This window comes from Acomys minous (assembly GCF_964271855.1).
Source record: "Acomys minous genome assembly, chromosome: 17".
NCBI classification, from domain to species: domain Eukaryota; kingdom Metazoa; phylum Chordata; class Mammalia; order Rodentia; family Muridae; genus Acomys; species Acomys minous.
In genome coordinates this window covers 45249589-45267627 of record NC_140500.1, presented here as the reverse complement: position 1 = coordinate 45267627, position 18039 = coordinate 45249589, and the positions used below count along the sequence as shown (strand labels likewise).

General features: G+C 45.5%; 1 protein-coding gene across 16 annotated transcripts in view; it reads right to left on the bottom strand.

The window, feature by feature from the left end:
* Positions 1 to 18039, bottom strand: part of FOXP1 (forkhead box P1) — a 606995-nt gene that overhangs the window by 23646 nt on the left and 565310 nt on the right. For all 16 annotated transcript variants that reach the window (XM_084764905.1, XM_084764900.1, XM_084764899.1 and 13 more), the window contains 2 exons: positions 17112 to 17199; positions 4963 to 5046 (listed from right to left, as the gene is read on the bottom strand). In XM_084764905.1, coding sequence (XP_084621031.1) covers positions 4963 to 5046; positions 17112 to 17199 — 172 coding nt within the window. The remainder of the gene's footprint in view (positions 1 to 4962; positions 5047 to 17111; positions 17200 to 18039) is intronic.

Sequence of the window (18039 nt, the reverse complement as noted above, 5' to 3'; positions counted from 1 at the left end):
GCTAGTAACGCAGATATTTTTCTCCATGGCAAGTTGCCACTGAAGAGATGATTTCAGCAAAGATAATCTTTTTCAAACTCTGGCCAGGAGCTAAATTCTTATGTCACTTAAAGTTGCTACAGACTTTTAGTTTTTAAATAAAAAATACAAACAAGTGTGCTATTGAGCCCAGTCTGGGCACTGAAGGCCTTTCCTGGATGCTTCTGCCACTGAAACTACCTCAACTGTCAGCGACCCGATATTGTACTTTGTCCTTTCTAAAAACAAAAATCAATCTTTAGTTCTTTCCACAGCACATTTCCCTCCCGTGTAAAGATGGTGAGTCACTCGCATTTAAAAAAAAAAAATATATATATATATATATATATACACACACACACCAACCTCTGATGCAAACGCCAGACAGAAACAGACTTGTTGGGGAGTATTCCCACAAGAGCCTTTCTTTTTTTGTTTTTGTTTGTGTTCTTGTTTCTCATGAAAACAGATTCTGAGAACAAAAGAAAAACCTGAAACCAAAACACAAGAGGCCAGCACTGCACAGGAGGGACTTAGAGGCTCACCAAACTGGTTTCTTGCTGTTGTTTGGATGGGCCTGAGAGGCTCAGGTCCTGCCCCCACCTGCAACGTTCACAGACCAGAGGCTGCCTTTGTAGGCATGAATCACCAAGTTCAGACTCCAGGGGACAGAGGGCAGGGCAGTGGGGAGGCCTTTGGGGAGGTCTCTGCACACTGATGAGAGCATGGCTATTCTAGGGACTAGGTGGGGAGTGGTGGGGGTGGGGTGACATCCCTGTCAGAGAGCAACAAACCTGAGCTGAGGTGAGAGGGACTTAACAAAAGCAGTCCATAAAACAGCCTTTGTGTGCTGCACACGAGAATCCCGCTTTATGACGGGCCGCCATTGCTGCTGCAAGGCCCTGCAGTCCAGACCAGATCACCTATCCCTTGAAGTTCACAGGCTTTTTTTTCCCCCAAAAGGGTGGAGGGACCACTCTGTTTTCATAGGAGCTAAAAGCTATTTCAAAACAAGCCCTAATTGCTGTGGAGTCAGAGAAAATGCGCAAAGAGGAAAATCTCAAGCTGCATTTCATTCCAAAACTGTGTTATGAGTTTTTCACAAAGTAAGCTCCACTACCTGCGCTGTAGCTACTTGCCCTCCAAATCTCAAAGAATGTGGTTTCTCCAGGCCTGGGGAGTAGTTCTCACAAGTGCAGGAACCCCCAAAGCAGAGGCACGCCCCCTCCCCGTTATGAAGTGGAATTTATACTGCATACTCCTAAACGTCAGCATAGCAAAATGGCTTTGTAAGAAGTCATTGACAACTTAATAAAGTCCCAACACGGACATGTTTCCCTTTGTTGTCGTTCCGTGTTGAGTTACATCCCCCAACCCCAACCCCCGGATCAATCTCAGCCAATTCTTCATGGAGTTAAGTATAGACAAGACACTGTGCTGTTCACTCCGGGAATGGACCCGGGTCTGGAACAAAGAAATAGCAGGCTATTTTCTTCTTTTTTCCTCTTGCTTCTCTTTCCATGGGAAGCAGAAGAACGTTAAAATCTTAAACTACAACAAATTTGGCTGTTGCAAACATATGTCAACAACAGCCTGTCTCTTTTGGTACCCAACTCTAGAACTTGCTAGATTCTAGCCAAGCCTTTTTCATGCAGGGCCTGGCTGAGGACAGCTGCGTTCTAAGACTGGGAACTCCTTTCATTTCTCTCCTCTACCCCTCTCATTGTTCATGTTCGTCTCCCAGGCCCATCCTCACACACACACAGATCTGTTGTACGCACTCCTCACCACCACAGGCAAGAGCTGGGAAGCTGGCCTCTTTGCTTCTAGAGAATCCTATTCGGCTTCTAGGTTTCAAATGACACGTCATTTTTCCAGGTCGCTTTTTTCTAGCCACATATAGCATCCTCTACGCAACAAATAGTTTATGTGTATATGTGTACGTGTATATGTACACATATATAGATATAGGCATATACTTAACTTGGTAGCTTATTCACAAAACTTCACACACCTCCATGGCGACTACAGGTCTTTCTCATTTGACCATCCTCAGTATGTCATGGTAGCCAACTACCTATCCTTTGATGGAATGGTTTGATTTCTAAATTCAGGAATTCTAATCCTGATACAAGAGATGTACTGACGAGCCCAGAACATAAGGCCTGGGATACACAGTTCCCACTATCCAGACACTTCCGGCCCATTGTGGGTAGAGCGCAGAGCCTCACGTACACCCTGGGGCACTGTCCTGGGAATGTGCACACCCTGTATCTATGCACATTTGAAGATGGGCCCCACACTGGGGTCCAGAAAACGCATCTGCAAGCTGACCTCGGATAAGATGAACTGGGGACAGGGTGGGCCACTGGAAACGAGAGACAATAGCCAACCTAATGGGATTTAGCGATGTGCAACATTTGCAGCGAAGCACTCTGTCACTTAGTGACTAAGTTTTAAAAATAAACACCGAGTTCCTTTTTAAAAAAGAAATGGAAAAAGAAACAACTTCATAAACTCACTGGCAAGGCCGTAACGCGGAAGTCCCCATCTATGGTTAGATGTGAAACGCACTGACTACTGGTTTCAAACCACAGACTCTCGAGTGATATTCACTCAAATGCTCACCAGCCATCCTATTATTTAGGGTGGAATAAATTAATTACAGGCTGTAGGGAACATTTTGAACATTAGGATCAGTCACCAGATAGCTCCAAGTCCCTAAAGTTGAAAGCATCAAGGGGTCTGAAATATGGATGGGCCTTTTTTTTTTTCTTTCTTTTCCTTTGGCAAGGAAGTGAAAATTTATGCAAAACATTACACGTCTATCTTTTATAATTAATTTTCCAATGCCTCACCTATACATATTTTAATAATTCCTGATTTCTAAGATGGTATCTATAATAAAATTTTCTATTTTCTAATAAATGAAAAGGAGGCAGGTTCACTCTGACAACAGAGTGTCACACAATATCTACGTGTCAGGCACCAATTTTTACTTCTTACATGTAAGTTAAAGGATAAGGAATTATAATGCTGCCTGTGAGGGGAACCACTTTTCATACACAAATGTGATTTTTTTTTTCCGAAGGGTAATACAACAGTACATTTACATAAACTAATCCAAACAATCTATGTATTTGACAATGGCAAACCTCACACAGACGGGCTATTGTTGGTTTACATCTTGGAGTTCTTTATACTGGCTTGTAGCAGCGCTCTAGCTGTCAAAGGTTTGACTTGGACTCTAAATAAATGGTTATAGAAGTGCTGTGCGGCGATATTGGACTTCTTTGCAAAAGAAAACCTGCTGTGTATGAATTCAAAAGCTATTAATTTTTCAGTCAAAAATATTCGTGCCTATTTCTTTTAATAAAGAAATACTGTGCTGAGCTACTAAGAGATAATGTTGACTAGTGGTAGAGAATTTTCAATAGAGCAGTTAAAAATAAATTTAGTAGGAGGTCCCCTTCAAAGTTATAATTTTCTAGAATGTAAAACATTTTTTTTCTCAATACTAATCAAGACAAACCTTCCTTCCCTGCTCATGCCCTCGCCCCCAGCTGCTTCTCTCTTGTTTACTGGCTACTTAGCACAGGCCCACGGGGAGCCAGATCATCAAGGGTCCTCTCCTGCCCATGTGGGCTTACATGTATGGTGTTCCTAGCTAGCCCAGGCCCCGTCACCTGCTGAGGACCCTAAGGGACTCTGCAGCTCCATCTTTTTAGGTGATTCTCCTCTGCCTTGATCCAGAACAAGCCTATTACTCCAGTGCTACATTCAAGCATGAGTCCATCATTGGTGCTTTTTAGTCCATGGAGGAAGATGGGGACAGCCTCATTCTCTCCCTGTTGCCAGGTGTGAATGAAGATTCACACCCCTCATCCTAGGGGAAGCAGTCTGAAGCCCTTGAGGACTTCCAGAGAGGTCCAGGACAATCACAGCCCCTCACATTTGCCAATAGTCATGATTCTTTTGGAAGTCAGGCAAATCGTTTCAGGGTAGCACTAGTTTGCTCAGCTGGGTTCATGCTCTCCCCAGTGCTTTTCTGAAAAGAAGGGGCAAGTGGGAACAGCTCCAAACACTCTGGCTCCTCCCCACATCCCTTCTCTTACCCATCCAGTCCCACAGCCATTTACTGTGAAATACATGGAAGCTAAGACTCTTTCCCAGTAAAAATGGATGCGTGGAGTGTTTAATGATTTTATGTCCTGTATCTCAGTAATGTGTTCTGCCTCAGACATTAATTCTGTCTGCCAACTGCATCTTGGCAGGCTACCATATTTACTGGGTTAATAGTCTGACTCCGTTTTATTTCTATCAGCATACATCATACATATAGGGGTGTGTGTTTGCTTTATTTAGAGGGGAAAAAATCAGTCAAAACAGATAAACTAATACTTTGCCATTACGCTGCATCATTGCATGTTGATTAAAATTGCTGCTACTAACTATAGATTGTCAACGCTCAATTAATTTTCACACAGGGACTCCCAGCGAAATCAAATAAAAGTCAGCGTACCTTTAAATTTTACAAATCTTAAATTCAGGAACCAAGGCACGGCCTCCATTTTGAATAATCAGCTAAAGCTACTAGGAGGTTTCCAGAAATGTATGTAAGTTCTGATAAGAAAGAGGTCCAAGGCAGGATGTCTGCTTTAGACATCACATGCCTACCTAGACCTCGACTGACTTCAAGGCCCAGTGCAAGGAAATAAGACAAATAAAGGAGACTCCTAGAAACCTAGCATGGGTATCATGTCTGTGTCACCCTACGTCTCTTCCCATGCCTGGCTTCCTGGCTGTCTTCACCATGAAAGGCCAGACAGAGACAGGTCGGGGAAGGGATTTGGCATGTCTCTCTGCCTTAGGAACCAAGATACTGAGGTTGGAGGCAGAGAAGGAAGAGCACTGTCACTCCCCCTGGTGGGGACCGGTACTTACGGGCTGAGGGGCAGCTTTGGGTTCTGTAGACTTCACATGCAGGTGGGTCATCATGGCTTGCAGGCGTTCTTTATCTTTTGCAAGCTAATGGGAAGAAAAGGCTTTGTTACATCATTGGATACAGATGTGTGATTCTTTCGAACACCCCCCCCCCAAACTATGCATATCCCAACTAACTGCTGCACTATAGCACAGGGCAGGATCAGTTTTATTGCTTCATCATCTGAAATCTATAGGAGCCCTGCCAAATAACCGGAGGTGTTGATGTGAGATTTCCCAACACAAGGTGCATCAGGCTTTAACTGGGACAATGCTAGACCTCCTGGCACCAAGGAGTCCTGGGGAACATGGACAGCTCAAAGGCAAGCGTGAATCATGCCCATTAGCCAAGCTGATTCACAAGGAGGCCACAGGAAGATGAGCAGCTAGCTCACACTCATAAATGTACCTGTTGTGGTTGTGGACAAACTCGCAGACACCTGGCTGCACTTGTGGAAAGTTTGCTGAGTCTGCCTTACTGGGACTGGGGGGTGACATTAGTTGGGAGGAGTAGTGGTATCAGGTCTGCTGGGTTCCCCTTTTTAAGTGAACAGTAAGTTCCCTATTTCAGGTGTTAACATCTGAGTACTCGCTAGAGGCTTTCTTAATAATCCCAGTGGCTTCACTCCATAAAAAGTAGATGTTGCTAACTGGATGGGCAGAGTGAACATTCGCCAGTCATTGGATGCTAGAACCTTTATGTTGGCTTTGGACCATTCCGACATAGTGATAACTTTGTTGTATCATAAGAAATCTAGGTCAGGACTTCTAATGATGACTTAGCTAAGCAGTCAGTAATATGGCCTCCAAAAAATAAAATGAAGTTGAGGAAACAGATGTAGCATCATTAAGAGACAATGTAGAAATGAGGAGAAAAGTAATATTCCCCCCTCTCTCTTTCTGTATGTGTGTGTGTGTGTGTGTGTGTATCTTCAAAAGCTTTATAGATAGTTTGTCCAAAATAATACCTTAGAAGCAGGGTGGGGAACCTATTCCTTTAATACCTCATAGATGACTTTAAATCTTTAGAAATCAGGGTTGTTTTTTTTTTTTAGTTTTTGTTTTGTTTTTTAAAGTCTAAAATTATGCCCAAATTAAACCTACTTCACATTTCTAACCAAGTTGTTTCTGGTGGTGGGGAAACGGGAGGTAGAGGCTCAGGAGTCAGGGGAAGGCAGAGAAGTGAGACCGTGCACAACGGCTGACAAAAACATGCTTCTGTCCCATCCCCACAGGCTGGCTCAGTCAACAGCCATATCACATTTGAGTTTTAATTCTTTTTATTCCCTTATGGTTCAAGGAGGAATAAATTAGGAAGAAGAAATGGGGAGGAGTGAAGCCTTACAGTGTTAGCATTTATCTTTCAACAAACAGGAAATGAAAATGACACCATATTAGGGCCGACTCTATGTTACTCACCCTCTGTTCTTTGGTGCATTATTGAACTGCCAAACTACGACTCCCTAAACACATAATGCCAAAGGAATTTGGGTTTTCATAGTGGCTCAGACAAAACAATTAAAATGTTGGGAATAGCATTTTTCTGTCGTTATTTGTTTTCTATGTTAAGTGACCTAAAGGGTTTTTGTTGTTGTTTTGGGTTGTTTACTTTGTTTTTCATAGTAAAACCAAAATACTCTGAGGTGTCTTTTTCTTTTCTTTCTCTTTTTAAGTTTGTTTTGAACATATCATGGAGCATAAAGGAGTTAAGTCATACATGTCCATCTTTCTGAAACCATGAAGTAAGCACACTGCCCATGCTGAACAACACAAGCAAGAGGGTGAGAGGTGGTATTTACTGAAGTCTGCTGGATATTAATTGTGATTTAATTTGGGGGTAAACATCTCCGATGTAGCAATTACAAGGAATAAGTAGGTAAAAGGAAAAAGCTAAAGCCCCAGCACCAGGCAAGGACCTCACCACACCCACTGAGCCTGACCTCCCAACAGACAAGGAGAAGGACAATGTGTGCACAGGACCACATCCACCCCCTGAGGTTTATGCACGAGGAACACACCTCACCGACCAGCTTCTGCTGCACCATCTCATTACATGATGCGAGAACACAGATACTTTATGGTAGGAAATATACCCTCGGCATTACCTCCTCACCTGGAATTCCATGAAAAGTGGCGAGGGGAGGGGTGGGGTGGCGTGGGGAGAGTTGGCACAAAGGTTAACTAGCCATCAGGCTGGCAAATTAAAAAACGAAGTATGTTGGGATATCAAAAGAGAATTGTTCTCTAGTGCTGCTTGGTCCAGTAGCTGGCACACAGGCAGGAGAAGGGGTTTCCTTAGAGGGAACTCCTGAGCAGGGTCCTGGGAACTCTAGTCTGCAGACCAACTCTCTTGAAAGATGGCCAAACGGAGGCGTGTAACGGATCTGCTCTCCCACTGTGCTGTGATCAAATCTGGCCTCTGAGCATACTCTACAATCCTTCCGAGCATTTTATTTTTTCTCTTAAATATGAAATACTCATCTCTGAACCCGTGGGGTTGTTCTGAACACGAGTCCCGCACAGAGCAAGCTCAGTGCAGCGACTAATGAATGCTTCATGGAAGTTAAAAATACCTGCCACGTATTTTTTTTTTAAAGGAGAAATTAAATCAGTCTAGTCTACACTGGCTGGGTTTATCTTTGGAATCAGGATCCACACAATGGGGTGTGATGGAGTCAGCTGTGAATCTGGGTCAGGAGAGAAGCCCCGTGTTTAAAGACTAGAACAGGACAGAAGGCACAGGGAAGATGGAGTCAAAGTTTGACAGACTTGTCTCTGGGCCTGACTGAATCTTGCTCTCAGTCCTGGGCAAATGATTTTTCTCTGCTGGATGATAGAGGCCACCCCCTCTTCTATTATCTGAGCCTCAAATTCGGTTTTAGATACACAAGGCTATGGAAGCTCTGAACTCTACTGCTCCAACAGCATTTATGAATGGCAAAGGCTAGGTGCTCCACTCAGTGTCTACAAAGACAAAACCGAGGGAGGTCCAGCACACGCTTTTGTCAGAGAGACAGGAGCAGAGTTTGGTTCCCTCATGGTCTTCCTTCTACCTGCTGTCAGGAGGGCTATTTAAAGGTCAATCTGTCAGTTCTTATTGGTGACACAGAGGACTCCACTGAAACGAATGAGGGTGAGTATGTAAAAGTGCAACACTTATTAGGGACAGATCTAGAGATCACTGTGGCTCTAGGTTCCCTTGACTTGTATTCTATAACCAGGGAGGCTGAGGCACACAGGACGGACACCTGTAAGGCTGTGAAGCCAAGAAATAAAAGTCAGACTAGACCCTTGCTTTATCGTGCTAGGTCTGACTTTACTCAAATGGCCTGATCTTCAGACTCCCCTGGGACCTTCCCAGAATGGAAAAATCCTTCAGTGTGGGACTCCTCACCTGGACTTAGGACAACCGCTCTCATAAAGGAGCTGGGGTTGACAGTGGTGGCAGGCACTGCACTCGAGGCGCAGGCAGGATTGAGACGTTCCCAAAGAGAACACCTCTAAACTCTGAGGTCTCGCTTAAGCCTACTAAGCCACCTCTCAAGACAGCAAACAGGAAGCCTGGGCTTTCGTAAGGGTCACAAGAGTCCAACTGAAAGCAAGGGAGTCTGGGTGACCCCACTCTTCCATGGACCTCAACAGTAACTATCTCACTTTCAAAGCATGCTTTTATGCAGCCATGATCCAGCACTCCGACCTGTCTTTGGCAGAAAGTACACTGCTCTCTGAACAGTGCATGGTCAAAGCAAAATGGAACAAGAAGTCAGAAATAAGGAGCGCGCGCACACACACACACACACACACCCTAAACGGGACTCTCTGGAAAGAAAGACAACTCCAACTGCTACACCGATCTGGCGAGTTACCAAGCAGAACCCCGTGGCCTGTCCAATCCGTCCATGGCCACTCACATACTTTCTGAATTCAGCACCAGGACAGACATGTAACAATGTCTTAACCATCGACTCCCATGTTCAAAAAGTGGGTTACCTACGGCTCATTTCACCCCAACTCAAGAATTTCCCTACTTTGATTGTGTTCTGTCACCATCTTAACATTCCCTGCATGTTGTTATTAAAGACTCTCTTGACATTTAAAGCAGACACATACTAATACTCAGTCATAGTCTTGGAATCCTAATGCTTGCAGACTTAGGCAGGATTTTAAATTATGAAAAAATAAGTGTCTTGGGTTTTTCAAAGAAGGATGTGGAAGTGAGAAAGCCAGACGCTCCCTTTCCCTTTCCCTGGCTCCAGCCTCAAAGCCGCTGCCACAGGAAGTCACGGTAATGTTAGGCCCTGGCTGCCCCTGCCACTCTCTGAGCTCGCTCAGGGAGAGAAAGGCAAGAGGGCTTTCAGGGCTGCTGCTATGTCCTGAGTATGGCCACAAATGGGGTTAGGAAGGGCCAAAGGGGGACACATTACATATAATATATTTGCTAAAGTCTGGGAAGCTGGTGTGGTTACAAATAGCTAATGGCGGGTTAATCGCATGCAAAGCCCATGGTGTAATTAATTCGTGTGAGGATTAATGGCTCCCCTGCTACTGAAACCTGTGCACTTTCCTCTGTGCTGACATTCCCACGCAGCTTGCTGTTCCACGTGTGGACAAGTTACCGAACTTCCCACTAGCTCCAGAGCCAGTGGGCAGGGTCCCTTGAGAAAGGATCCACAGATGCAGCACCATGGACCAAATGTTGAACCTAGCAGTTGGCTCCGAGGTGAGGAAGCTCAGAACCCTAGAGGAAAGGAAGAGACTCGGGGCAATTCTGTAGGTAGTACTATCAATAAAACGGTGGCCAGGCTGGGCTGGGGCGCTGGGATTTTCCTACGATCCACCACTGGTCTGCAACAGGTTAACATGCTAAGCCAGTGTCTCTAACCTGTGGGTAGCAACCCCATGGGGGAGGGGGGGCAATGACCTTTACAGGGATAAGACCAGCCTGCATTTGCATTGGGATTCATAACAATAGCAAAATTACAGTTATAAAGTAGCAACAAAAATAATTTTATTGCCGGGGGTCACCACAACATGAGAAACTACAGAATGGCAGCAGCATTAGATAGGTTGAGAGCCACTGCATTAAGAAATCTCAGTATCCTTAGCTGGTGGGCGGGAAATGAACAGGGTACCTTTGACTCTCAGATGGCTAAGATCCCCCCAAGATAGAACACCACCCTAAAAGAAGCACTGAGGAGCATGATAATAGGCATGCCCAGTAGACACAACCCACAGACTCATTTCTGTTCCTTACATAAAAGTAAATGAGACTAAGGGGAAGCGGGCATCAGTTCTTAATAGAGGGATTTGATAAATTGTGTGTTCAAAGCCTCAGGGACAGTGACTTGTACATGAGGAGGCCAACAGTCATCCTGGAGACGTTCCAGCCCATTTCTGAGCTACTTACAGGCAGGACACAGTACAGTGGATGATGCCGCCAACACAGCGGAGCAACTAGCTTATCCTACATGGTCAGAATTGTCCCATCTTTTAAACTGGAAATCCTAGGTCCTAGAAATCTCCTCAAGCCTACCGGGGGCAGGCTAGAGTGGTCAGCTAGATTGATTAAAAACAAAAAACAAAAACCAAAAAATCTGTGTTCTTAGGCTCTCCATCTCTTCCATACAATCTGGGCACATTCTCAAGTGGTTGCCTTGACCTGGAACCTCCTTGCTAACAGCCCCTGCCATTGTCCCCTACGCAGGCGCCTGAAAGTGGCCGCTGTGGCACTGCCAGCATGCTAGACTTCCTTCCTTCCTGCTATGTGTCAGGGGCTTCGCTCAATACAGTTACTACATGGTAAGTATGGACAGTGTGCATGCCATCTAACTACAAACACACTCCTCTATGCCCAGCCTTTTAAACAGAGGCAGCCTGAGCGTGTGGATACGCGTACGCGCCTGTGTGCACGTGTGTTGGGATTGAACCAAGGCTCAATGCATGTGAGCCTAACACTCCACCAACTGAGCTATATCCCCAGCCCTGCTTTCATTATCAACCTGAAAGATTTGGGGGAGGGGAACTGGAGGAAGCCTGTCCAGAAACATACCCCTACAATGAAAACACATCATTCTCCAAACATTTTTTTTTTTTAATTAAAAAGACATAATCTCCTGGAGAGGATGAAAAGTGGGTAATGTGGCACTGCCTTATGACAAAAATAGACTGCATGCTTAAGAAAGTGTACCAGTGCCACTCTCCTCTTCCTACGCCAATACTATAGGGCTTTTTTGCCTGTGATTTTAGGTATTTCCTTCTTCCAAGGTCCTGTGCACTGTGTGTGTGCATGCTCGCGCGCGTGTGGGGTGGTATCCCCTCTAAGCCCCGCCCCCAGGCATCCTGTGTTTCCTGACTATTCTGACTGTGCCATTGTGGGGTAAGCTATCCTCACTTTTTAACGCATTCCTAGTTCCTGCACCAAGGTCCTCGGTCCTGGTAGGGGCAGGATGGAGGGAAGGCTTACATTTCATGAGCTACATTAAGACTGTAACATTTACCTCTACAGTTCCTGCACATCTTTTTATACACAATTCCATTACAAAAAAAATCCATCCACAGAGAACATTTAACAGCTGGGATAATAAAAATGTGGCCTTCTGTCCTTGAAAAAAAAAAAAGTCCTTGACCCAGTTGACTTCTGTGATACATTCTTCTCTTGCTACGACACATCTTCTTTCACTCAGATCACCCCCCCCCCCCCCCGGTTCATAATGTTTGGCTCCTCAGTAAAAGCTGAGGTTCACCCTCATACTCCATTGGTAGTGAAACAAGGCAAGAGATATTCAAAAAATCTCACACCATCAACTCAAAGATATTTTGACTCTTTTTTTTTTCCCCTCTCAATGAGACAAGGGCAAACTGGAAATACAATGGACCAAACCTTCTCTTCACTGGTAGGAAAAACAATCTTTGTCTACTCAAAGATACACACCTCCCTTGCTTGGTAGTTGATATATCGGTGGAAACATGGGATTTGTGAACCCAGTCACATTTTACCTATGTGGAGTCGGGGAAGCTCTCACGCACAGTGCTGGTGGGAGAGTCTCAAAAGGTTTTGCTTTTGGTTGGAGTGGAAGACTGCATCAACAGCCCTACTACACGGGGAACCGTCTCCAGCCACTATCTCTCAAGGCTATCAGTGGTTCTTCAGGTAGCTGCGAGTGATGGAGAAGACGCACGAGGACCTTCTGTCCTGGGTCACGGTATGGACCGAAGGTACCGAACACGCACAGAGGACAGCACTCCCCTGGCTTCAGTGCCTTCTGGATTTGCCTCAGCCTCTTAGTTGCCATATACAGTCTTTATTATCCTCAGACTTAGACAAGAACTGCCACTCACACACATGCTAAGATCCAGTGTGAGCCTGTGTGGGAAAGGGACAAAGGAGTGGCCTGGGGCCTCCCAGCACAGAGTCAGCAGCTTAGTGGGCAGGCTACGGAAATACAGCATCGCTTCTTTGGAACTGTTCAGACCTTAACTGTTCTTCGCTGTGGTGCTACAAACACTTCTCAAGTTTACCGATTTTATAATTAACTTTGAGATGCTAAGGTAGTTAGGAATTCCCTGGACTGGGGGAAAAAAAAATGCCTTGGGTGGAAAGCAACAGTTCCTTGGACTAGCAGTGTGCAGTGCACCTCTTCTAGAACAGGTACTGCCCCAGGCTATGGCTGAGAGGGGGAGATCACATGCACGGGGACCAGCAACAGAGATGCTGTGGGCCTCCAACTCTGTCTCCCCAAGAAGTCTTACACTGCAGGGCCTTGCCTGCCCCCACCACCTCCGGTTCTATGGGCATCATGATTTGGAGTTGAGTAAAATAAAGTGGACTTTCCCAGGCTGAGTGTGTGAGGCACACTTGTAATCTCAACACCTCGAGAGGCCGAGGCAGTCCGACTGCAGTGAGTTCAAGGCCAGCATGGACTATATAGTGAGAACTTGTCCCTTGAACCCAAATGAAACAACCTCCTCCTCCTCCTTTCCAGTATATTTACGGCATGGGTATATGCAATGACAAAGAAGTAAAATAAAATAGAACAACAATGAAAAGTATGGAACTGCTGGAATTTTAAGGAAATGGGAAGCAAACAAGGAGTCTAGCTGTAAGCACAACCGCTCAGTGTCCTCAAAGCTCCCAGAGTTGTTAGGCTTGCAATCTGAACTCTCTCTCTCTTTCATGTAGTTCTCGGAAGAGCTATGAGTTCTCGGGGCAAACAGGCTGGGGTGCAGCTCAGCTCAGTGGTAAAACATGCGGCCAGCATCTGCAGAGCCCTGGGTTCAATCCCCAGCACCACAGAAATAAGACACACTGGGAACTATTCACATCTTCTGTTTAATTGTCTGATCCAATAATAACTAATTTTTGCAGGTCCCATTCTCGAACTGGAATTGTCTTGAGTAACTCTCTGCAGCTATGAAGAGCCTGTGTCAACTAGCTAGCCAAAGGTAGGCCCCACTTGTTATCTTTGAGGTGGCTTTGTGTTGTTGTCATTTGTTTTCTATTTGAGGAAGGTTTTTGTTGTTGTTGTTGTTTTTTTTTTTTTAATTTGAGACAGGGTATTTCAATGTAGCGCTGACTAGCCTGGACTAGCCAGGTTGGTCTTTGAACTCCTGAAGACCTAGCTGCCTCTGCCTCCTGAGTGCCGGAATTAAAGTTGTGCCCCACCACACCTGGCTCGGCTTTGCAAGATTTATTATTTATTTGTTTGTTTTGTTTATAATTTATGTTTATGGGTGTGGTGCGTGAGTTTGTGTACACTGTGTGGATGCAGGTGCCTGTGGAGGCCAGAAGACGTCTCAGATCCCCTGTAACTGGAGTTCCAGACAGTTATGAGAGATCACGCGGACACCAGGAACTCGGTCCTTTGCAAGAGCCATTAAGAGCTCTTCACTGCTGAGCCACTGTCTAGCCTCCCACTTGTCATCTATTTTATAGTCCAGTTTTCCTTGTAGAATATAAGAAGCAGGAGGGCAGCGTTGCCCACTTCTAGCCATTATCATCCTCCACAGAGCCTCCAGAAAGGGCCATGCTCCGTTAAGGAGACTGAATAAATGAGCCGGCATCCCTGAACCAAAGGCAGGCAAGCACTTGTGTTATGAAGCTGCTGGGATGGTGAACCGACCGATGCGGGACTGAAGGTTTTATGCATTAAGGCTGAGGAGGCATACAGAAGAAGGGCAGGCAGAACTTTAGACAGCCAGGAGCCCCGGGGAAACAAGTAACTAATATTATAATGAAAATTCTAGTCCCCTGAGCAGAGGTTGTTTGGCAAACTTCTGTAACAGCTATATAGTAAATGCTGTCAGCTCTGCAGCCCGTAGGGGCTCTGGTGTAGTTACCAGGTTCATTTCTGTGGCATTAAAAAAAAAAAAAAATCACACAGCATCAGTAAATGGGCTCTGGCCTATCTGTGTGTCTCGGTATAATGTAATGTACAAACAATAAAATGTGAGTTTCTCATGAAACACCTCTCTCTTTTTCCCCAGCCACTTAGCAGTCTTTCACAGACCGTGAAGTCATGCCTGATGTCTACAGTTTGCTAATTCCTACCGAGCGCCCTGCACCAGTTATAGCAACAGCCTTAAACAGAGACGATTTAGGACCCACAGAACCCTGGTGTCTCTTCTCCCTGAAAGCAACTCTCAGTCGAAACACTGTGACGTCCCAGGTAGCTACACAACCCGGGTGACTTCCAGCCAGACCACCTTTGCTTCTGTCACCCACTGAAAACCCTGCCGTTGGTCTGACCACGGCTGAAGGCTGAAATCTAGGAACACGTGAAGCCTGCAAACAGCCCAGTATTCCTCTTATCCATTGAAAGTCCTAGGCCACATCCCCCCAAAATCATCAGAGGAGCCGCCAGGAGATAACAGCCTGGCTGACTAAGGGGCTCGCTGTTCCTGATCTCCCAACCTTCTCTGTACAGACTGAGAAATGACTGACTGAGAAGGTAGATTTGTAGTTCTACAGTAAGTAACAGTGGCGCGTGCCCAACCATGCAGACAAGAAGACCTACCTGGGCAAACTGTAACAACCCCAACAACTTATTTAGGCCTGCCAGAAGAATGTAATCTCATAGCAAATAAGTCAATCTAGAGATGTGCATCATTTTGAAAATGCCACCTCCAAGAAATATCTAGACACTCAGGAAGGAAAGGTTAAGGTCTCCATTCAGTGGACTCCACTCTCGCAAAGTCTGAACAACTGTAAAAAACGTGGGGAGTACGTGGGGAGTACGTGGGGGGTGGGTTAATCCCAGTGCTCACTTTCCTTCTAGGTATGATCAAGTTAAATATACTTCTTCCGAAAACTGTTTTCACGGTGTGTTCTAAGCTTGTACAGGCATCTCACTATTTTCAGTAAGTTTGTTTTTGCTGTCTACATGGAAAATATTAACAAGCTCAAGAAAATAACTTACAAGGAAAAAGTATTCTACCAAAATTACAGTTTCTCATAAAAGATAACTCTTTTAAAAAAAAATCCTTTCTATCCTGAAAAGTCACAACAAAAAAGTTTAAGTGTGTTTGGGCTGATTTTTTTTTTTCCTCTGCAACTATTTGAAGCTGTAAATGACTTAACTCAGTAAAACTCCAAATGTAATTATCTTCTGTACTTAGCCTAGGGCTCTCCATATATCTCGGCATTGCTGCCTTGCATACAAAATAGGCTTTTCCATGGCTGGTACCAATATAATGTGCAACATTGTTTTAATTTCCCCTCATCGGCTAACCTCTTGCCTACACTGAACCAGCTAGGGGAAGAATTGTCGTGAGTCATCAGCCACTCAAAAGCGTTCTGGAACTCGGTTGCATAAATGGGGTTTGCGGGGGTCAGGCTTTTGCAACTGTACATTTTAATAATCTCCATTTCTGACCCAATTTTTACTTTCAGAAACTAATTTTCGATTAATTACACCAAAAAGGGGATTACTGTTTAAAATATGGGGGGGGGGGGGGGTAATGCATCCACAAGTTCTACCCATAAGTTGAACTTACATTTAAAATGTCCCCAGTTCCCTCAAAGGGGACTCTCCAGGAAAATTGCACAAGTTTACTCTTTGGTCATACAATACATTCAACATACTCCAGAGGGTTTCCAAAAACCATGCTGCAGAACACAGTAAACACACATACACCTTATAGGCGTTATATATTAATATGTGTGTATGTGCTTGAAATATAAAATAAACTCAATTACTCCCAGTGATGAGAGAGAGAGAGAGAGAGAGAGAGAGAGAGAGAGAGAGAGAGAGAGGGAGAGAGAGAGAGAGAATATCAATGGCAAAGGGGGTCTAATTTTCATGCGGCTCCTGCTGTGGCTTGGGAACACACATACATGGCTTTGTGTTTGCAGTCACCCATCTTGATCTCACACACTCATCCTCGGCCCATTCACGCGCACGTTCTCTCAGTCTCCCTCCCCGCTAGCTCCACTTCAGTGTCATCAGCAACTCCTGGGATGTACAGCAACAACTGATCGCCAAACAGTGTGAAGGACAAGAGATGGCAGAGAAAGCAAGAGGGAGAAGGAAAGAGACAAAAATAGATGAAGAGAATGAGAAATGGAAAGGGAGAGGGAGGAAAGAAAGAAGGAAGAAAGGGGGAGGAGGGAGGGAGGGAGGGAGGGAGGGAGGGAGGGAGGGGAGGAGGGAGGGGAGGAGGGAGGGAGGGAGGGGAGGAGGGAGGAAGGGAGGGAGGGAGGGAGGGAGGGAGGGAGGGGAGGAGGGAGGAAGGGAGGGAGGGAGGGAGGGAGGGGAGGAGGGAGGGGAGGAGGGAGGGGAGGAGGGAGGGAGGAGAGGAGGGAGGGGAGGAGGGAGGGAGGGAGGAAGGGACAGAGGGGAGGCTCAGGATGGCAACTTGGCAGCACACACAACGCTGCTTAGAATCTAGAAAGACTTGAGCACCAGTCCCAAAGAGTGCACCGAGGCTGAGCTTCCCCCGATAATAATTAAAAAAAAAAAAAAAAAAAAAAGAACACAATAATAACATCAAACGGACAACGGGCTGTGAAGTTTCCATGAGAGAGTGAGCACACAGGAAGTCATTACAGAATGCCGCAGAAAGGTGGGAACGGAGGAATACTGAGGTAATATTAGAAATAAACGTGGCTTTACCTGTAGCTCTAACTGCTGTACAACCTGCATTTGTACTCTACATTGAGCTGTGCTTCTATCGTCCAGCGCATGCTCACTGTTGAGATGTCTGCAACAATACATAGAAAACCGGTAAGTGAAATGGACAAACAAAAAGGGAAAATAAATACAAGTTACCAGGATGTTTACGCACGAGCAGTGGGTCTAGCTGTGGGGGGAGACACACGAGTAGGAGGGGCTGGCTGGGCCTTGCTCGCCTCTACCACCTGTTCATACCATGGTCACCCCACTGAATCGGACACACAAGGTTATCACCGCAGGGAGAAGCTGTGCTGGGCATCTGGATGCAACCATTGACTCATAAATTTGAAAGTGGAGACTAAGTTGGGGCAGTGTTTCAAGACCATGTTAGTGGGTGGATTCAAGGCAAGGCCTTTCTGGGGGCTTCAGACTTTCATGCGGGTCCAAACAGAACTGTTTGGCCGTGAGAACACTGGTTTTCCAGAACAGATGCCATGCCCTTACACTGAAAAGGTGTCCCATTCATGTGAAAAGAGGAAATGGTAAAGGGGTGAAAAGCAAGCTTAAACACATGAAACCAGAACTTATACGTGCAGATTCTGTACCAGGCAGGGAGATACTCGGTGACTCAGGGCAACAATGCCCGGTGCCTTGATTGCCAAGGGTTCCACTCTCTGGGCTATGGACGATCCTGGCCCCATGCTGAGCATGCCTGTGTCTTGTGGCCTTTTCAGTATTTATTAGAGTTTCCAACAGGGAAAAGGCTAACACATTGAAATTTCAATCAGTTCTAACATATGCAGGGACTCTGGTAATCAGAGGGTTGAATCGCTGCCTAAAATCTCAAAAATAAAAATTCATGGACCCGTGTTACTCAATCCTTTCTCATTAGGGATGGAGAGAGAGAGAGAGAGAGAGAGAGAGAGAG